Raw genomic sequence first — 22,323 nt, 5'->3', positions numbered from 1 at the left:
ACACCTCCCTATTACATAAAAGCTATTTGATGTTTAAATTGATTGATTTTCGGGAAATTGATATTCATTTTCGGGACAAAGTCCCTGGGGAACACCCCACCCTCAAACAGAATTTATTTACCGATCATGTCATTAAGGGGCTCTTAAAACATGTATTTGAAAGTAGAGCACGAAGCGTATGTTTACATTAAGGGGCAAGTGTCTCTCTAAACCGGAAATATTTACCAATACAATAATGTAGGACTCAATAGAAAGGTATTTGGGAGTGGAGTAAAAATTTACCCAGGAACCGAGAAGGGGCACACTTCTCACATATCAATGAAAGCTTTCCGATTCAAGTTTTAACTCAATGGTAGGGGAATTTTTTTAATAGCCGATGACGTGCCGCAGTGCGATACCTCTTAGGGGAGAATTGTTTCCATGAGCATGCATGGCAAATGTCGCCAGCATAAAGAGGGGATCACCAACGCTTTAAATTTTGTACGATGTTATTGCTAGGATTGGAATGCAGGCGTTCAGCGTTATAGGCGACAGTGGCACGAATTCGATATACACATTCAGGGCGAAGTGTCCCTTAAAAGATATTAGAGAGTTTAAAAAGGCGCAGCAGAGCGGGGCCGGATCGCCTAGTTCTAGAATAAAACAAGTTATAGTCCGATTCGGACTATAAATGAATGCTGAACATTGTAGAAGTCATTGTGTAATATTTCAATTCATTCGTATAAGAATTGCGCCTTGTAGGGGCTCAGGAAGCAAAATCGGTATATAGGTTTATGTGGGAGCTGTATCAAGCTGATGATCGATTCAGACCATATTAGACACGCATGTTAAAGGTCATGAAAGAAGCCGTTGTACAAAATTTCTGCCAAATCGAATGAGAATTGCGCCCACTAGACGCTCAAAAAGTCAAGATCCCAGATCGGTTTAAATGGCAGCTATATCAGGTTATGTACCGATTTGCACCATACTTAGCACGGTTATTGGAAGTCATAACAAAACATCTCATGCAAAACTTCAGCCAAATCGGATGAGAATTTCTCGCTCTATTGATTAAGAAGTCAAGATCCAAGATCGGTTTATATGACATCTATACCTGATTATGAACCGATTTGAATCATATTTAACACAGTTTTTGGAAGTGATACCAAAACACTACGTAAATTTCAATCAAATCGGATAAGAATTGCGCCCTATAGTGGCTGAAGAAATCAAGACCCAAGATGGGTTTATATGGCAGCTTTATCAAAACATGGACCGATTTGAGCCATACTTGGCGAAGTTGTTGGAAGTGATTCCGAAACACCATGTGCAAATTTTCAACACTACGTGCAAAATTTTAGTCAAATCGGACGAGAATTGCGCCCTCTAGAGGCTGAATTAGTCAAGACCCAAGATCGATTTATATGGCAGCTATATCAAAACTGGACCGTTTTGGCTCATTTACAATCCTAACTGACCTACACTAACAAAAAGTATTTGTGCAAAAATTCAAGCGCCTAGCTTTACTCCTTCGAAAGTTAGCGTGCTTTCGACAGATAGACGGACGGACGGCCGGACAGACAGACGGACATGGCTAGATCGACTTAAAATGACATGACGATCAATATATATATATTCTGTATGCGGTCTCAGACGCATATTTCGAGGTGTTACAAACTTCTGTGACGAAATTTGTATACCCCCATCCTATGGTGTAGGGTATAAAAAGAATTTCAACAATAACTGAAGTATTGGGCTGCCCAAAAAGTAATTGCGGATTTTTCATATAGTCGGCGTTGACAAATTTTTTCACAGCTTGTGACTCTGTAATCGCATTCTTTCATCTGTCAGTTATCAGCTGTTACTTTTAGCTTCCTTTAGAAAAAAAGTGTAAAAAAGTATATTTGATTAAAGTTCATTCTAAGTTTTATTAAAAATGCATTTACTTTCTTTTAAAAAATCCGCAATTACTTTTTGGGCAACCCTAGTATTGTTTTAGTTGTATTTATAGTTTAAAATTCGTTCATAGAACTTGACCACCTATTCGATCCATTGTAGAGGTCCTTGAGTGTTTTAGGCAGAGTTAAAAGGAACAATTTTTGTTTAAAAATTTATATAATTTATTTTTATTTACTTTCATCCTACATGCATTCATATAAGTGTATGTATCTTAATCAGGAATACAAACTGACAAATGCAGGAGTATGCATTTAGTTTTTTTGTTTTTCAATTTCGTAGGTCTTTTTCTATTACATAGTTTTTGGTTTTATATATAAAATACTTTTTCTGTTCAGTGTGAGGAGTTGTTCAGTTTTTTTTTCATTAAACCTAAGTGAAACTAAGTCAAGCTATCTATCACACACACTCCCTTTAGTGCTTAGAGTTTTTGATAAGTGTCGATCTTCGTCTTGTTATTCCCGAAGGCTTGCTATAGTAGTGCTGTAGGTGGAATTCTATCAAAAATTAACGGCCCTACATCGTTTACGAGTACATTTAGTAGACTTAAGGACTAACATAGGAAAAAAAATAAACCAGAGAAATCATATGTTAAAGCTTTTCTTTGCATATCCCATTTTTGTGTGTGAGCGTGTATGGTCATTCATTTCATGGTCGAGTCGGGAAAAGCTTCACGCGGTGGTACAAAGCTTAACATCATCAAATGACGGGCATAGGATTTTGAGGCCCTAAACAGACTGTCGGTGCCATGCAAACGATCCAAAACACCCAAGACTCCAAAGCAATTGTTGAATCTGTAATGGGAATTTAAAAAAAACTTAGCTTTTTTTCAGTGTTTTGCATGCACCATACTTTAAGTGATGAAAATCATGGGCCTCCGGACTGGGAAAGAATGGCAAATGATATCCGGAATGAGCATTCAATGTTGATAGTATGGCCAAGGCAAACCACATCCAAGCCGTGGCCACATGACTGCCCATTATAAATACCCCCAAGAAGGGCGGCAACAAATTACTGAATATATGTTCGATGGGGTGGCAATACAGGGCCGTAACCGCTATGGGGGCTGTCCATTCATGGTGTTGTTTGTGTATGAACTTGTAGATGTTCTTGTGGTGCAGCAGACGATGTGAGTAATAGAATCCCAGTTCTTCCATCAGAATGCACACGGTCAACTCAACACAAACCCAATGGAATGTGGGCAATTCGCGGATTGAGGTTAAACCCCTCAGCTGCATCAGTTTGTAGGAGATAAATGCTATGGGCACACCGACACATACTTGGTTAGTCACTACTTTGGAAATGACCTGTAAAGAGGCAGCAAACAATGGTGTATATATTAAAAAAAAAATAGAAATTGCGCAAGGCAACACACAAATATGATGCATATGTGGATATTGGATTGTAATGAAAAATTAAAACAAAAAAAAACAAGTAAATGAGTGCTAAGTTCGAATCTTATATACTCTCCACCACAGATTGCATTTGTCGAGTTCTTTTCCCGATATCTTTTTTTAGGCAAATAAAGGTTAAAAGAAAAGAATTGCTATATTATTGGAGCTATATCAAGTTATGGTCCGATTCCATGATCATGGAGACCATAATAGAAGTCATTGCGTTAAATTTCGGCCAATTCGATTAAGAATTGCGCCCTTAAGGAGCTCAAGAAATAAAATAGAGAGATCGGTTTATACGGGAGCTGTATCAGGCAATAGAATCATTCGGATGGGAGAAGCCGTTGTACAAAAAACCAGCCACATTGGATAATAATTGGGCCCCCTAGAGGCTCAAGAAGTTAAGTTCCCAGATCGGTTTATATAGCAGCTATATCTGGTTATAGACCGATTTGGACTATACTTGGCACAGTTGTTAGAAGTCATAACAAAACATGTCATGCGAAATCTCAGCCAAATCGGATAATAATTGCGCCCTCTAGTGGCTCAAGAACTCAATATCCAAAATCGGTTTGTATGGAAGCTACATCAGGTTATGGACTGATTGGAATCATACTCAGCACAGTTGATGAGAGTCATAACAAAACAGCTCATGCTAAATTTCAGCCAAATCGGATAATAATTGCGCCCTCTAGAGGCTCAAGAAGTCAAGTTCCCAGATCGGTTTATATGGCAGCTATATCAGGTTTTGGACCGATTTGAACCATACTTAGTTATTGGAAGTCATAACGAAACACGTCGTGCTAAATTTCAGCCAAATCGGAAATTATTACGCCATCTAGTGGCTCAAGAAGTCAAGATTCAAGATCGGTTTGGACCGGTTTAAACCATGCTTAGCACAGTTGTTGGAAGTCATAACTTAACACGTCGTGCAAAATTTCAGCCAAATCGGATACGAATTGCGCCCTCTAGACGCTCAAGAAGTCAAGACCCCAGATAAGTTTATATGACAGCTATATCAGGTTATGGACCGATATCAACCATACTGGGCACAGTTGTTGGAAGTCATAACAAAACACCTCATCGGATAAGAATTGTGCCCTCTAGTGGCTCAAGAAGTCAAGATCCAAGATCGGTTTATATGGCAGCTATATAAAAACAAGTACCGATATAGCCCATTTACAATCCCTTGGACCAAAAACGTGACTTGTGCCAAATTTTATGACAGTCAGACAACAAATACGAACTGAAACTTGATTACAAGAATACATGGAAAGACAGACGAACATAACTAAATCGAATGAAGTTCTAGTTCTTTTCCTTCTTAGCGTTGCAAACAAATGCACGAAGTTATAATACCCCGAACTAAAGTGGTGATGTAGGGCGTAAAAAATTTGAATTGAACTTTACTTAACAATTTTTTTAAGTATTCGGATAAAAATTTCGATCTGCAACAGCTGAAGTAGTTAAATCCGAGCTAAATCGACTCTGACCATACTTGGTGCACATGAAGGCTTATAGAAAGATTGTATGTCTTCTAAAAAGAAGGGTCCAAGAGAAATACCTTACATCTTCTAAAAGTTTGACAAGGGATGCCTCTACCGTCTTTTTATATTTTTTCTCAAGTACCTAATAACATAAATGGGACACATGTGTCTATTCTACTTCTGATATTTTTAAGCGGTAATTCTGGCCTTCCTAAGGCCATATATTTACCGAGAAAGGCAAATACTAACCTGGCAATGTAACTCAATGTTAAAGATATAAACATGAAATTCGGAGATCAAGCCTAGCGGATGCAAAACAAGGAATGATATTAGAAATTATAAATTGTTGGTTTAATGCCATGGCAAACAATTAAAGGTGGTCACATTTGTACAACAACCCCAAATCATATGGTGCAATTCGCCATCTTGCCATCAAGCTGATCGACGTTTTGCCAACACAAACAAAGAAATTTGTGCTCGTGTGTGTATTCGTACGCGTACATGAGCAGAGAATATGCGAGAAAGAAGATGACAACAAAGGGAATGCAAACAAAAATCTGACATCTTAGTGCCGTCAAACCTGGCCGGCTGTTAACAGCTGTACGCGTTAGATCACCTTTTTAAATCCGCCTTGGTTTAATGCATACAACAAGTAACAATTGGTACCTGCTGCAGCACTATGTGAATGTTTCGCACACATGTTTCGGACATCATAATCCCAAGTCCCTTTTTAAAACAAAATACTACTTCTACTCGACACGGGATAGCTGTGACCACCACACAGGCTGGAACTTTGAGATCCGATCTATGTTCATTGCTGTCACGAGAAGCTTAGCTGTAAGCTACGGGTCGCATCCACAGGTTGTGGATAGTGGAATGCTCCATACGAGTAGCAGAAACGGCAGTAGCAATATCGAGCGGAAAGTCTCAGTGAGAGACCGGGCGGCGACGGCTCTTGCAAAAATCCGAATGCCTATAATGCTTGATATGACAAGGCGACTTATTGGCGCCTTTAAATAACCAATGGCCACCCTGTTTCCACGGCGATCGGTCCTTTAGACCGGAACGAGCTTGCTCACCTACAGAAGCTTGACGAGGATCGCCGCCCCACATGCAAATGTGACTACAGATCTTCTACGGATTGTGGAAAGCAATTATGGAAAAGCCAAAAAATTATAATGGTAATGATGACATAAGTACTTTCAGTATAATCCGGACAATCAAATACAAACAGAAATCAAAAAAAGATTTACCTTTAATAGCTTTGCTCGCTCCACTGGCTCATTTGTACCCGGTTGAATTTTGTATTTTCGCAAAAAGGCCGGGCAATTTGTTATGTCCATGAAGGTGTAGATACCGCCGACCAACCAGTACACCAACATGGTAAAGATATTCGTTCCGAATACCCAGAACATGAAAGGATCATCACCTAAAAAAGAAAATGAAAACATTTTTACAAAAAATTTTTAATGAAGGGATAAATCGAAGAAATAGCGTGTAAAAGTTGAGAAAATTTAAGAAAATTTGCCATGCTAATCAAATTTCGACAAAACTTACATATAAAACAGATAAAAATGAATTTTTTTTTGGGCCGGGCCGAATTTTGTATACCCACCACCTCGAATGTAAATATGGCAAAACTGGTTTAATCAACTCACGCACGTTTCTTGTTTTATTTCACTGTCAAACATCTTCAGTTTGGTCTATAATTTAACCATGAATCGTCTTGCAAACGACAAACGCTTGCAAATTATTGAATTTTATTATCAAAATGCGTGCTCTGTTAAAAAAGCTAATCGCGCGCTTCTTTCATTGATTGACGAAGCTACCAACGCATCCAGAAGAAGTCATAGTTTGGTGCGGTTTATGGGCAGGTGGCATCATTGGACCGTACTTCTTTAAAGATGATGCGAATCGTAACATAACTGTGAATGGTGAGCGCTACCGTGAGATGATATCCAACTTTTTTTTTTCCCAAAATCCAAGAGTAGGGATCTCAATGTCGACTTTCAAATAATCGATTAGTCGACTTTTGTGTTTAAAAAACTCGAAAAGTCGAAGTCGACTTTCAATGATTAAAAAGTCGAATAATTTTCTGGCCAAATCGAATTTCAAAAGAAGAATTTCAAATGAGAACAAATATTACCCCTATCGATGTATAGAGAAGAGATAATGGACTTTGTTGGGTCATTTGCTACGCCCACCACATGATGGTATAGCAAGAAATGTTTTAGACAGGAACTTCCAAGGACATCAAAGATGGGGAAGCCCGAGGAACCCATGAATTCGTTATGCGTAAAGATGGCTGGAATTAACTCATACATCGTGGAATCAAGCAAAAGGCTTTAGCCAACGACAGAGTTACGGCACGTTTACATTGAAAATTTAATGGCTTGGATTTAACTAAATCTAGTCCGTTTATATATCACACACATCAATACAAATTTCTGGATAACAGTTGCATTTTTATACCCATCACTATAGGATGGAGGTGTACTAATCTAGTCGTTCCGTTTGTAACACCTCAGCATTCTGTATTTTCTCGACATTCTGAGTCGATTTTGCCATGTCCGTCTGTCGAAATGACGATAGTGGCCGAACGCTCAAAGCTAGCCGCCTGAAATTTTGCACAAATACTTGTTATTGATGTAGGTCGTTGGGAGTTACAAATGGCCATATCGGTTCAGATTTGGATATGGTTAAGGTGAAATTTAGAACAAAAGACTTGAGCAATGACTTCCAACATCCATGTATGATCCGAATCAATCTATATACATATATAGCCCTCGAGCCCTTAGAAACCTCAATTTTTCATTCGAGTTGGCTATAATTTCGAACAAAGACTTGAGTTACGACTTTCAACATCCATGCCAAGTATGATCCGAATCGGTCTATTAACAGATGTTGAGCCCATATAAACCGATCCCAGGATTTGACTTCTTGAGCCCTTGGAAGCCTCGATTTTCATCCGATTTCGCTGAAATTTGGAACAAAGGCTTGATGATCCGAATCGGCCTATAAACATATATAGCCCCCATATAAACCGATTTTCGATATGACTTCTTGAGCCCATAAAAGCCTCAATTTTTATCCGATTTGGCTAAAATTTAGAACAAAGGCTTGAGTTACGGCTTTCAACAATCATGCGAAGTATGATCCGTATCGGAGACATCTGTTCTAGCCAATGACAGCAAAGCGGTAGATCTCTTCAAGTATATATTAGACCACATAGCTTTAAAATGCTCATAGCCCGCTCTTTGTGATCATCTATTATTCGATTTCCCTCTGGCCGGGTCCTGTAAACTTAGCTTACATGTCGCTAGAGGCATATCCACAGATTCCAGTTTCCGTGAAATGTGTAAGGTAGTTCCTAGTCTCATAAGCTCGCCCGCTTTACAATTCCCTGGGATATCTCTGGAGTCCGGTACCCACAACAGGTGAATTTTGAACTGTTCACCCATCTCGTTGAGGGATCTGCGACAGTCAAGAGCGGTTTTTGTGTTCAGAAATACGTTCTCCAGAATTTAATGGCTGTCTGAGAAGATATTTATGCCAATCGTCGTTGTGACATTATATCTTAGCCATTCCACCACTTTCTTAATTGCAAGGATCTCCGCTTGATACACACTGCAGTGGTCGGGTAACCTTTTCGATATGACCAGTTCTAGATCTTTAGAGTACACCCCAAAACCCACCTGGTCGTCTAGTTTGGAACCATCCGTTTAGAAGTCTATGTAACTTCTATTACCACGGATATCGTAGCTCCAATTGCTTCTATCAGGAATAGTTGTACAGTTCCTTTTGTCAAAAAGCGGCTCAGGTAGGGTGTAATCCACATTGCCTGGAACATCGGACTTTGTATCAAGGATAACACATTGCCTAAAGCCGCCCCATGATTAAAGAGAAAGCTCCTTAGCCTCACGGCAGTGGTCGCAGCAATTTGTCTAGCCACAATGTCCAGAGGCAAAAGATGTCTCATTAAATTCAGTGCATCAGATGGTGTCGTCCTCAGTTCGGCTGTGATGCACAACCAAGCCATACTTTGGATCCGTGTAAGTATTGAGCAGTAGATGGACTTTTGAATCGCCGTCCACCAGACCACAACACCATATAACATTATAGGTCTGACAACCGTAGTATATACCCAGCGCATGACGCAGTCTAAACACCCAAATTTTGTCAATGGCTCTCTTGCAGGTGTATAGGGCAAAAGTTGCCTTTCTTGCCCTTTCTGAAGTGTTTGATTTGAAGTTCAATTTCCTGTCCAGCAAAACACCCAGGTATTTTGCGCTTTCTGTAAATGGAACATTCTTTCCTCTCAAGGAGACAGGTGCCACTATAGGCAACTTGTATCTCCTGCTGAAAGGAAATACTTCTGTCTTGCACGGATTTACACCTAGACAATTTCAAAAGCCCACTTCGCTGTTGTACGTAGAGCTTCCTAAAGTATAACTCTTTGAGTGCTGGGAAATTTTCCCCTAAAATCAATTGCCAAGTCATTAGCATACGCGACCACTTTTACCCCGTGGGAATTCCGTGCTACTTACAAAATCCTTAATTGGTTTATGTCTGGTATTGTGTCTCCACCTAAGTGCCGGTATCTGTTAGACGCGAAAGCCGGACAATGACAAAGGAAATGCTCCAACGTCTCATCACCTTCCCCGCATGCCCTACACTGCTGTCACTTGCCGCATCGGTTTAACATAAGTTAGCTCGTAGACCTATGTGTCCCGTTATAATACCAATAGCTATACTGACCTCCTCCTTGCTTCATTTCGTCTTCTCACGATCTGGATCCCCCCATAGGATTTTCGCCGTCCTACCAACCGTTTCACTGTTCCACAATGTTGCATGCGCATTCGTCGCCCACTGCCTTAACTCGGACTGCGTCGACCCGAAAGGCTTCGGGTTAACCAAGTGTATTGATGACATTGCTCTGGCTTTCATCGCCAAATCGTCTGCCCTTTCATTTCCCCTTACTCCGATATGGCCCGCCACCCAAACGATGCGGATTTTTCCATCCTCAGAGAAGGCATTAGTCTCCTTACACTGCAAGACTGTTCGTGATCTCATTATCCTGGTTGTTATTGCCATTATGGCAACTTTACCGTCGGTAAAGATATTCACACTCGACGTCCTTGCGTCAGCACCACACCACTTCACACATTACGTGATCGCTCGGATCTCCGCCTGCAGGACCGTATTATGGTCAAGCAGTCTAAAACAGATCTCAGTCCCTGGGTTCTCAATGTAAACACCCAACATGATCTTCCAGATGGCAATACTAGGGTTCCGTCAATCCAGGACTGTACCGATGGCAGCAGTGCCTCGCACGCGACTTCAAAGTTCATCTCAGGTATCCGATCGGAAACCTCTTCCCTTCCTTCCAGGTTTCCTATCGTCGCCTCGATTATAGTTGCTCCCATCCTCAATCCATTCTCCCATCGCCTTAAGTCTCATAGCCATAGTGGCTGCCTCACACTTAATCTGTATGTTAATGGGTCGGATATCTAGAATAGTCTCCAGTGCCCTAGTGGGCGCGGTCCTCATCGCTCCGCCTATGCCAAGACAACATGTTCTCTGAACTTATTGTATGGTCCTTATGTTGCACCACCGTAAGTAAGTATTGGTCTAACCACGCTCCTGTAGAGCCAGAGGACTATCCTCAGATTAAGGCCCCATTTCGAGCCTACGGCTCGTCTACATAGTGCCCAACATCTGTGAGCCTTCTCACCTTTTCCGTCCAAGATTACACCTAAGTATTTGACCTTGTAAGATATCGAAATCGTCTTATCGAGGAAACATGGTGTGTTAAATTGGCCCACATTCGTCTTCCTCGTGAACAGGCATGTGCCAGTCTTCTCTGGGTTAACATTGAGACCTCTGGGTCAAGCCCAGTCATATGTCATATGCAAGACCCTTTCGGCCCTTCTGCATAGCTCGTTCGGATCCTTACCCCTTAGAAGTATTATAACAACGGGTTCGAATCCCTCCGCAGTCAGCATCCGTAATAGGTCATTTATGGTGGTCACCCATAGGAGTGGCGATAAAATTCCCCCCTGTGGCGTGCCCTGTGCCACTTTCTCCCTTATATTGGGTTGCCCAAAAAGTAATTGCGGATTTTTCATATAGTCGGCGTTGACAAATTTTTTCACAGCTTGTGACTCTGTGATTGCATTCTTTCTTCTGTCAGTTATCAGCTGTTACTTTTAGCTTGCTTTAGAAAAAAGTGTAAAAAAAGTATATTTGATTAAAGTATTCTAAGTTTTATTAAAAATGCATTTACTTTCTTTTAAAAAATCCGCAATTACTTTTTGGGCAACCCAATATATATGCTATTGAACACACAATTTATCCCACTGTTCCTTAGCATATGGTTTATCCAGTCTCTAAGGACTGGGTCCACCCGGTACTGGTCGAAGGATTGGATCAGTGTGTCGCTCCGCACATTGTTAAAAGCCCCCTCGATGTCAATGCATACCGCCAGTGTGTACGTTTTGGCATCGAAAGATTTTCCTTTTTAATGCACAACCTCGTGCAGGGCAGTCTCCACCGACCTTCCTTTGACAAAGGCATGCTGTTTGTATTTGAGCAGTTCGCTGGATGTCTCTTTACTCTTTATGAGTCTGTAGGCCTTTGGTTTCGCACAACATGCTTTGCCGGGCTTGGGTATAAACACCCCCCTTGTCTCCTGCAAGTATAGTATATGAAAGTCCTAGGCACGCAGTGAAAATTTTGGCCAGACGAAGCGCCAGATAGTCTGCCACCCGGACCTGATGGAATATAACGCCGGAAATATTCCATCAGGTCCGGGTGACTTAAATGGTTTGAAGCTCCTCAAGGATCCCTTTACCATAAATTCCGTTATTATAAACCTTCGATCAACATCATTATTCCAAAATTCCGGTGTCTCCGTGAGTCCCGTCGTATATTGTGGAAAATGGGTTTTCATCAAAAGCCTCAACATGTCCTCCGTTGTCTCTGCTCTCACTCCCATATCGTCTACTAAAGTTTCAGTTTGTACATGGGTTTTTGAGAGAAACTTTTTTATCTTGGCGGCGTCATTAACGCTATCGACCTGTTCGCAGAAAAGCTTCCAGGAGGCACGTTTTGCCGCTCTGGTAATCTTATTGTATTCCTTGAGCCGTGTGTAATACACATCCCAATAAACTTCCGCTTTTTTACGACGTGCTCTGTTAAAAAGTCTGCGGACCTCTTTCCCAACATTGCGAATCTCCCCGGTCTCCCAGGGTTTTTCTTGAGCTGATTTCCTTTCTCGAAGATGACAACTGTCTTCGAAGGATCCCACCAGTGCAGTCGTAATCCTGTTGACATTTTCGTCAATCTCTTCTATGCTTGGAAAATCTACATAATCTTGCCCAAGTCTTCTTCTGAGTAGCCTTCCGAATTTTGTCCAGTTGTTCCGGAAGCTTATCGGATTCGGCGCTGGCCGTGCTATTCTAAACCTAATGTAGCGATGGTCAGCCATTAAATCGGGTTTATTTGGGATTTAAAAATAAATCCAGAGAAAATTGGATTTTTTGTTGTATGGTAAAACATGCAAAAAAACACATGATTTACCACTTAAATGACGGAAAGGCCATATATCCGGATTTAGTGGCCAATGTAAACGTACTTTTAGATGCAGAGAGCTTGTGGTTGCCTTATGCTTACGTTGAACTTTTTACCATTGGTTATATTATTTTTGTAATATATACATATAAAAAAATATTTATATTTAACAGTAAAGTTGCCCATATGCTGTAACTTTTTATTGCATCTGATTGAAGTTCATTGTCTATACACCTGAAATTTATTGAAATTTACAACACTCAGCTGACTCTTGCTACGATTTATTACTAATCGGGATTGGCTCATATGTTTGGATTTACTAATCGCGATAACAAAGCATTCGTTTCGCTTCTCCACCTGTTGCAACATGCACACAAAGAAAGTAAACACAAAAGGGGAAGCGGCAAAATATAGCCGAAATATGAGGCACCACTATGACCACTTACCTGTAATATCGATGAATTTGTCCCATTGCGCTTGCCAAAAATCGCCCGATGCTCCCCAGAAGCTTTGCAAATGCCTGGCGGGAATCAAGGGAGAGTAGTTGATTATTAACTTTTCCATAGGTTGTGTGTCTGTTGGGGGGGGGGGGGGGGGGGGTTTAAGTGAGTGAGTGTAATGTAAGAGTGTATCGGTGTGTATTCGTATTGTAAGTAAACAAACAATTGAACAATTTATTTGTTCTCTTGTTATTGTTATGGCTGTTGATTTTTTTTTTGTTTATTCAAATATTTTGTTTATATAACGTAAACTCATGTCCGCAGAGTTGATACTACTGAGGTGGTGATGATGACGGGGTGTTTCACTTTTTTTATAAAATCACTTTCTATACACTTTTTAAATATTCTTAATTCACATCTATATGCGACAATTATTTGATCGCTTGTTTTTATTCATTTATTTTGTTGTGGTTTTTGATTTTGTGCCAGCCCGTCCAAATATGTTTCTCCACCGTTCGCTTAGATCACTTCGCAAAGACTGAAATGCGCCACAAAATGTTTTTTGTATTTCAATCGGCACAAAGAAATTGACTTTCTATCTACATGAGTGGTTAAGTGGTAGTCGTTGTCAATGCGAATGTATATTTGGCGAATCTCTCCGGGTCGATGACGTCGTCTCATTACTGTAGTTTGGCTAATTTTGAGGCGGCTCAGAGGCCAAGAACTGGATACTAGCGAGAGCAGTTTGTGCCTTTATGCTTTGCCGCTTGAGTCCCAAAGTCATTGGCATGAAATGTAGAAGAGAAAATCAATGAATGTGCACCACTAAACTCGTTGAGTTGCAAGTTAAAAATCGCAAGACGAGAATGAATGATAGGTTAATTATACAAATTTAAATTATTTGATATTTAAGCTCATAGAGTAAAGGAAATTATACTCAAAGTGTCCAAACATTTTCGAAAAGATTTGAACTTTAAACATGACAAAAGTGCCTGATTGACTTCTCACCAACACAGGGTGGTTCAGAGGAAAAAAAACATTGTCCAAACCTGTTTTAAGCCCGGTACGTAGCTCTAGCGTAATTTACGGTAGCACGCACATGGTGAAATCTGACTGCTGATAAAGTAGACATTTTTCAATATTAAACGTTATTATGTAGAAATAACTCCATTGCGTGGTGCAAAAAATGATCACAGCATACTGGGCCTTAGAGAAAATTTCATGGAAATTTTGTCTTCAGAGAAAATTTGATGAAAATTTTGTCTTCAGAGATAATTTGATAAAAAATTCCCCCTTTTGTTTTTAAATCAAGCTTATCCCTCAATTCGTGACCATCTGTCATCAGTTTGCAAGCCTTATCCCGATTAACTAGCTTGTATATATGTCGCTGGAGTCATACCCACATATTCAAGTTCCTCATGGAATTAGAAAAATTGTTCCTAGTCTTGCAAACTCGTCTTCTCTACAATTCCCAGTGATATGTCTGTGGCCAAACACCCAGAAAAGGTGTATTTTAAATTGTTCCATATTGTCCCAATTGGTAAATATGCCCTGCGGGGGGCTTTTGGGGGGTGAGGAGGCCCCTCAGACACCAAGGAATAAATTTGTATGTCAGATTTGTACTCTACTTTTAATTAGATACCCATTATTGCCCAAAGCGGTGAAAGAGTGTTGTTGGGGGTGGGGGACCCCCACGAACACTTTAGCCGAAATTTGTATACCAAGTTCGTATTCTACTCTTAAATACCTTTCATTTGATATCCATATTGTCCTAACCGGTAAACATGTCAGTCTGGCAGGGTTTTGGGATGGGTCATCCCCCCCAGGTTATTTGACCCAAAAATTGTATACCAATTTCGTGAAATTTGCATACCAAGTTCATATTCTACTCTTAAATACCTTTCATTTGATACCCATATTGTCCGTCCGGCAGGGTTTTGGGATGGGGCATCCCCCAGGTTATTTGACCCAAAAAGTGTATATCAATTTCGTGTTTTTGGGGTACCATAAGTTGGCATTCCAAATTTCGCTTAAATCGGTGCACTCATCTTCGAAATCTGGCGTTTTTGAAATTGTGGTATTGGATCCGGTCGAGTACTAAACAGTAGGTGGATTTTTGGAGCACCGTCCACCAAATCAAAATACAATATAGCTTTATAGGTCTAACAACTGTGGTATACAGCCAGTGCAAGATATGCGGTTTAAGCACCCAAGTTTTTGCAAATGCCCCTCTTTCTATTATATAGAGCAAGATTTGCCTTTCTTGCCTTTTCCAAAATATTGGATTTGAAGTTCAATTTCCTGTCCAATAATACAGGGTATAACATTTGTTATACCCTCAACCATGGGATGGGGGCATACTAATTTCGTCATTCTGTTTGTAACACCTCGAAATATGTGTCTGAGACCCCATAAAGTATATATATTCTTGATCGTCATGTCGTTTTAAGTCGATCTAGCCATGTCTGTCCGTCCATCCGTCTGTCTGTCGAAAGCATTCTAACTTTCGAACGAGTAAAGCCAGCCGCTTGAAATTTTGCACAAATACTTTTTATTAGTGTAGGTCGGTTAGGATTGTAAATGGGCCAAATCGGTCCATGTTTTGAAAAAGCTGCCATATAAACCGATCTTGGGTCTTGACAACTTGAGCCTCTAGAGGACGCAATTCTCGTCCGATTTGACTGAAATTTTGCACGTGGTGTTTTGGTATCACTTCCAACAACTGCGCCTATGTATGGTTCAAATCGGTCTATGTTTTGATATATTGGGTTGCCTAAAAAGTAATTGCGGATTTTTTAAAAGAAAGTAAATGCATTTTTAATAAAACTTAGAGTGAACTTTAATCAAATATATAATTGCCATTTTGTTCGATAACCTTTTTCCATCTTCCTTGCAAATTTAGTATTCCACGCTCATAGAACTTCTGGCCTTTATCTGCAAAAAACTGAACCAAGTGCGATTTTATAGCCTCATCATTGCCGAAAGTTTTACCATTTAAGGAGTTCTGCAAAGATCAAAATAAATGATAGTCTGATGGTGCAAGGTCAGGACTATATGGTGGATGCATCAAAAGTTCCCAGCCAAGCTCACTCAGTTTTTGGCGAGTGACCAAAGATGTGTGCGATCTAGCGTTGTCCTGGTGTGTGCGATCTAGCGTTGTCCTTTACGATTGACCAATTCTAGTCGCTTCACCTTGATGGCTGTATTCAATTTGTCCAATTGTTGACAGTAAACATCCGAATTAATCGTTTGGTTCCTTGGAAGCAGCTCAAAATATACCACACCCTTCCAATCCCACCAAACAGACAGCATAACCTTCTTTTGGTGGATATCAGCCTTTGAAGTGGTTTGAGCTGGTTCACCATGCTTGGACCATGATCGTTTTCGACTGACGTTGTTGTAAACAATCCATTTGTCATCTCAAGTTATGATTCGTTTTTAAAACGGATCGAATTCATTGCGTTTAAGGTGCATATCACAAGCGTTGATTCGGTTTGTTAAATGTATTTCTTTCAATACATGTGGTACCCATATTAAAATTGACGCCAAACAAACAAATGTAAACAAAATTTCGCGCACTTTTTTTCTAAAGCAAGCTAAAAGTAACAGCTGATAACTGACAGAAGAAAGACAGAGTCACAAACCGTTGAAAAAATTTGTCAACGCCGACTATATTACCGACAATTACTTTTTGGGCAACCGAATAACTGCCATAAAACCGATCTTGTGTCTTGACTTCTTAACCTCTAGAGGGCGCAATTCTAGTCCGATTTGGAAGACATTTTGTACAACGGTTTCTCTCATGACCTTCAACATACGTGTCTAATATGGTCTGAATCGATCAATAGTTTGATACAGCTCCCATGACAGTATGATTCAAATCGGTTCATAACCTGATATAGCTGCCATATAAACCGATCTGGGATCTCGACTTGAGCCTCTAGAGGGCCCAATTGTCATCCGATTTAGCAGAAATTTCCTACAACGGCTTCTCTCATGACCTTCAACATACGTCTCTAATATGGTCTGAATTGTTCAATAGCTTGATACAGCTCCCATATAAACCTATCCCCCGATTTTGCTTCTTGAGCCCCTACAAAGCGCAATTTTATCCAAATGAACTGAAATATTACACAATGACTACAATGTTCAGCTTTCATTTATGGTCCGAATCGGACTATAACTTGATATAGCTCCATTAGCATAACGGTTCTTATTCAATATTCTTTGTTTGTCTAAAAAGAGATACCGCGCATAGAACTCGACAAATACGATCCATGGTGGAAGGTATATAAGATTCGGCTCAGCCGAACTTAGCATGCTCTTACTTGTTTTTTATCTACAAAATCTACCATACGGATTATCTGCCGCTATTAATCGCTATCTATTGTTTGCAATTTCTTTGTTTTGGACGTTTTTTTGCTGTTTTTTAGTCATATGAAGTCTTTTAATTGAATTGTTTAAAAAAAGGCAATTAGGAAAAGAGAATGTGATTACAAATGTATACTCGTATCTCTTAAGAGCATTAGCCTAACCAGCCTATCTTTCTGAGACAGGTGGATAAAACTTTGCTTAGCCCACCCAGAGGCATTTTTTACGCTTATGGTCAAGAAACGTTCCTTTCTTCATACACAATCACCTTAAAACAGTGTTGGGTAAAACACACACACTATTGCACAGTATTGTGTACGTACACGCGAATTTAATGCCATGCAAGCCCATGGGCTCGCAATCGCCAATGGATGGATGCCTCTAGCGACATGTAAGCTAAGTTTCCAGGACTAGGCCAACGGGACAACGAATGATGGATGGTCACAAAGAGGGGGCTGTGAGCATTCCAAAACTATGTTACCTAATCTAGACTTGAAGAGGTCTGCCGCTTACTGTCACTGGCTAGAACAGACGTCTCAGTCATTGTCTAATCGAAAAACATGCTGACAAACTGAAGGTTTCCAATAACTACTTTTGCAGAGGCTTTAAGGACATCAAAGAAGAAGAGACTAGTTGTTAAAAACCTAATGTCTAGACGGGTCTTCACGAGGAAGAAGGTGGGCCAATTTGACGCACCACGTTTCCTCAATAAAACTATTTCGATATCTGATAAGGTCAAATACTTAGGAGTGATCTTGGATATGAAACTTAAGTGGTAGTGTCACATTCTGAGAGTCTCACATGTTGGGCACTATGTAGACGGACCGTAGGCTCAAATCCCAGGGCCCTGAATCCGAGGATAGTCCACTGGCTCTACAGGAGCTAGATTAGATCAATACTTATTTACGCCAGTCACCAGTACCGGGTGGATCCGGTCCTTAGAGACTGGATAAACCATATGCTAAGGAACAGGTGGATAAATTGTGCGTTCCATGGCATAAATATAAAAGGGGAAAGTAGCACAAGGCACGCCACTGGGGGGCATTTTGTCGCCACTCCTATGGGTGACCAAAAAAAATGGCCTACTACAGATGCTGACTGAGGAGGGATTTGAACACGTCTACTACGCAGACGATGTTATAATACTTCTAAAGGGTAAGGATCCGAACAAGCTATGCAGAAGGGCCGAAAGTGTCTTGCATAGGGCATATGACCGAGCTGGACCCATAGGTCTCAATGTTAACCCAGAGAAGACTGAAACATGCCTGTTCACGGGGAAGACGAAGGTGGGCCAGTTTAAGACACCACGTTTCCTCAATAAGACGATTTCGATATCTGACAAGGTCAAATACTTTGGTGTGATCTTGAATAGGAAACTTAATTGGAAGTGTCACATTCAAGAGCATACTAAGAAGGCTCACAGATGTTGGGCACTATGTAGACGGGCCGCAGGCTCGAAATGAGACTTACATCTGAGAATAGTCCACTGGCTCTACAGGAGCGTGATTAGACCAATGCTTACTTACGCCTCAGTAGTTGGATTGCTATGGAGAAAAAGTACAATAATAAATGGGTTCAGAGAACATGTTGTCTTGGCATAGGCGGAATGATGAGAACCACGGCCACTAGGGCACTGGGACTATTCTAGATATCCGACCCTTTGACATACAGATTAAGTATGAGGCAACCACTGCGACTATGAGACTTAAGGCGATGGGAGAATGAATTGAGGATGGCAGCAGCTCATATTATCTGCGGCTATGGGACTTAAGGCGATGGGACAATGGATTGAGGATGGGAGCAGTTCATACCATCGAGGTATAATCGAGGCGACAATAGGAAACCCGAATAGATTAAAAGGCATTTCCAATCGGATACTTGAAATGACACTTCAGGTCGGGTGCGAGGCACTGCTGCCAGCGGCACAGTCTTGGTTTGACGGTACCCTAGTATTGCCATCTAGAAGATCATGTTACATAGACGGATCAAAGCTAGAAGACAGAATGAGCCTGGCGGTCTACATTGAGAACCCAAGGACTGAGATCTGTTTTAGACTTCCTGCAGGCGGAGATGCGTGCGATCGCGTGAGGTGGTGTGGTGCGAGGACGTCGAGTGTGAACATCTTTACGGACAGTAAAATGGCCATAAGGGCAATAACAACCAGGACGGTAAAGTCACGAACAGTCTTGCAGTGTAAGAAGGAGATTACCGCCTTCTCTGAGGATTGGAAAATCCGCATCGTTTGGGTGCCGAGCCATAACGGAGTAAGGGGGAATGAAAGGGCAGACGATTTGCCGGTGAAGGCTAGAGGACTGCAGTCAATAATCTTGGTCAACCCGAAGCCTTTCGGCTACTTTTATTATCCAGTTTTGCTGAAATTTGGGACAGTGATTTGTGTCGAGCCAGTCGCCAACCTTCTTCAATTTGGCCCAGATCGGTCCAGATTTGGATATAGCTGCCAAACAAACCGATCTCTCGATATAAGGTTTTGGGCCCATAAAATGTTCATTTATTCTCCGATGTCGCCGAAATTTGGGACAGTAAATTGTGTTAGGCCCCTCGACATACTTTTGCAATACAGGATAGATCAGTCCAGATTTGGATATAGCTGCCATATAGACCGATCTATCGATTTAAGGTTTTGGACCCATTAAAGGCGCATGTATTGTCCGATGTTGCCGAAATTTGGAACAGTGAGTTGTGTTAGGCCCTTCGTCAGTCCTCTTCAATTCGGCCCCGATCGGTTCAGATTTTGATATAGCTGCCATATAGACCGATCTCTCGATATAAGGTTTTGGGCCGATAAAAGGCGCATTTATTGTGCGATTTCGCCGACATTTGGGACAGTGAGTTGTGTTAGGCCCTTCGTCAGTCCTCTTCAATTCGGCCCCGATCGGTTCAGATTTTGATATAGCTGCCATATAGACCGATCTCTCGATATAAGGTTTTGGGCCCATAAAAGGCGCATTTATTTTCCGATTTCGCCGAAATTTGGAACATTGAGCTGCGTTAGGTTCTTCGACAACATTTTGCAATTTGGTTCAGATCGGTCCAGATTTCGATATAGCTGCCATATAGATTGATCTCTCGATTTAAGCTTTTGGGCCCATAAAAGTCACAACAGTTTTTTTTTTTTTTAAAAAGTTTTTTCTAGACCATAAATAGAGCAAACATTTTAACAGTGATTTTGCTCAAATGACCTCACCACCACCTCGTACCACAAAAAAAACTCTAAAATTTTAAAACACCCAAATTTTCCACCATCAATTTACTTACCAAGTTAAGACATTTCTAAAGACAATAAATATGGCCAGGGCACAGGTGATAATGAATATAACACTGTGCAACGACGAAAGCCAGCGTCTTTTTTGCGGCTCATTGATAACGGCTGGACCAAAGGCTTCATCCAGGGAGGCAGCTTCCAAAAGTTTGGCTTTATCCATGAGAATTTTATCATTCGGCAATTCCAAAAGTGAAGAAGGCATATGAATGGGCATAGATTGTTTACCATCATTTGTTGCATAGTGATAAGGCGGCGGAGGCGGCGGATGTAGTATAGCCGAATTGCTGCTAGGTGATGCCATGGAGCAGCCATTTGTGGCTTCCATGAGAAAAGCATTGGCCGCTATATTGTTATTGCCATTATTCGATTTGGACGAAGATGCTGAGGAGGCCAACGAAGAAGTACTCGATGTTGCTGTGTTTGTCGATGATGGTTGCATTCTTGATAGCTGCTGTTGCTGTTTCGAATTAGCTTCAGTGCTGGCCATAATTTGTAAGGATTTGTTTTATTTCCGTTTCCTCTCTAGATGCAAGCAATTGTATCCCCAGGCAACGGAAACGCAATTTATTATGCCACCTGCCAGGTAGGTCTGTCTTTCGACGTCACAATAGAGTGCACACCAAATCGTGGGTGGGAGTTTTGTGGGGGTGGAATAGTTAAAAAAATTTAGAGTTCCGCTTCAACTTTGGCATTTAATGATGTGGTATTTATTATTTCAAATTCCTCTTGCGCTGTACTATGCTTTAACTGCCTCCACATTGGTTTCTATACCAATTCTGGTTAATTAATTATTACTTAACTACGATGTTGTTGCCAGTTGTTACTTAACATGGAGGATATTTTTTCGCAATAGGAATGATAAGTTTTCCTTTTTAAAGGCTATTGATTTTTCAATGTAAATAAAAGTTGGGAGTTTGTTTTGCTCCCTTAACTTTTCACTTTTTCAGTTGTGTTAAAAATTTATTTTTTTGGTGAATATTTTTTTTTTATAGAATACGATGTTGGTATAACTGTGTTAGAGATTTGCTTTGTTTAAAACTGTTTTCTCCCACATTCAAAGACGTCACTTTTGTTATGAATGCCTCACCTATTATCCTTAGTGTTATTATCCTTTGTTGTTTACGTTCTTTGTTAGAGACTTAGTGAAAGCTTTGCCTTACAAAGCTTTTTATGGAATGAAAAGCTTAAATGGGGAATCCAACATGTGTTTTAAACACTTTGAGAAAATTTCCTGTTACAAGAGTTCATTGAATTCTCAGTTGTTGAGTTTCTTTCGTCCCGCAAGAATGAATATCACTTTACTGCGAATGGGAATATTTTTATACCCTCCACTATAGGATGGGGGTATACTAACTTCGCCATTCCGTTTGTAACACATCGATATATTGGTCGAAGACCCAACAAAGGATGATTTTTTATTTGATTTAGATGATTTAGTGATGCCAAGTATTTTGGGACACTTGATGGTCGGAATCATTTCTCTATTGATCATCACATTCACCTCACTTGACTTGGTTTTCACCTCACGTGAACAATATGGTGAACAATGTGGCTGAAGATTTGGTGGCAGATATCTTCAGATTTATTACAGCGAAATATGAGGCAAGTTCGTTGAGGTAGGCGTTCAATCTATTCCAGATGTCAACAATGGGTGGGGGGCATGTTGCCATGATCGTGCAATCGTCCGCATGTGATATGATCTCTATGACGTCTAGAGGGGGTGAAATGGAGGACAGGTATAAATTAAACAGTGCCGGAGATATCACCTCGCCTTGGGAAACTCCCTTTTTCACTCTACGGTACTTCGACCTTCGATCCCTTAATTCCACAAATGACTGGCG

General features: G+C 40.7%; 1 protein-coding gene across 1 annotated transcript; it reads right to left on the bottom strand.

The window, feature by feature from the left end:
- Positions 1 to 2,075: 2,075 nt before the first annotated feature.
- On the bottom strand, positions 2,076 to 21,538 carry LOC106082900 (fatty acid hydroxylase domain-containing protein 2). Its single transcript, XM_013245653.2, has 5 exons — positions 20,476 to 21,538; positions 12,835 to 12,908; positions 6,070 to 6,245; positions 2,788 to 3,242; positions 2,076 to 2,729 (listed from the first exon to the last, which is right to left on the bottom strand). The coding sequence occupies exons 1-5, from the start codon at positions 20,967 to 20,969 to the stop codon at positions 2,579 to 2,581; spliced, it is 1,350 nt and encodes a 449-aa protein (XP_013101107.2). The 5' UTR covers positions 20,970 to 21,538; the 3' UTR covers positions 2,076 to 2,578.
- Positions 21,539 to 22,323: the final 785 nt, after the last annotated feature.

This window comes from Stomoxys calcitrans, chromosome 4 (assembly GCF_963082655.1).
Source record: "Stomoxys calcitrans chromosome 4, idStoCalc2.1, whole genome shotgun sequence".
Classification (NCBI taxonomy): Eukaryota; Metazoa; Arthropoda; class Insecta; order Diptera; family Muscidae; genus Stomoxys; species Stomoxys calcitrans.
Note: the sequence above shows the minus strand (reverse complement) of the source record. Positions and strands in the feature narration are given on the sequence as shown.

What these genes read in the sequence shown, in the direction of transcription:
- LOC106082900 (XM_013245653.2), bottom strand. Translation starts at nt 20,969, where the DNA reads ATGGCCAGCACTGAAGCTAATTCGAAACAGCAACAGCAGCTATCAAGA. An exon ending in TTTAGAAATGTCTTAACTTG is followed by an intron (nt 12,909 to 20,475) that starts GTAAGTAAATTG and finishes GATTCCCGCCAG; the next exon opens with GCATTTGCAAAGCTTCTGGG. An exon ending in CATGATTTTCATCACTTAAA is followed by an intron (nt 2,730 to 2,787) that starts GTATGGTGCATG and finishes TTCCCATTACAG; the next exon opens with ATTCAACAATTGCTTTGGAG.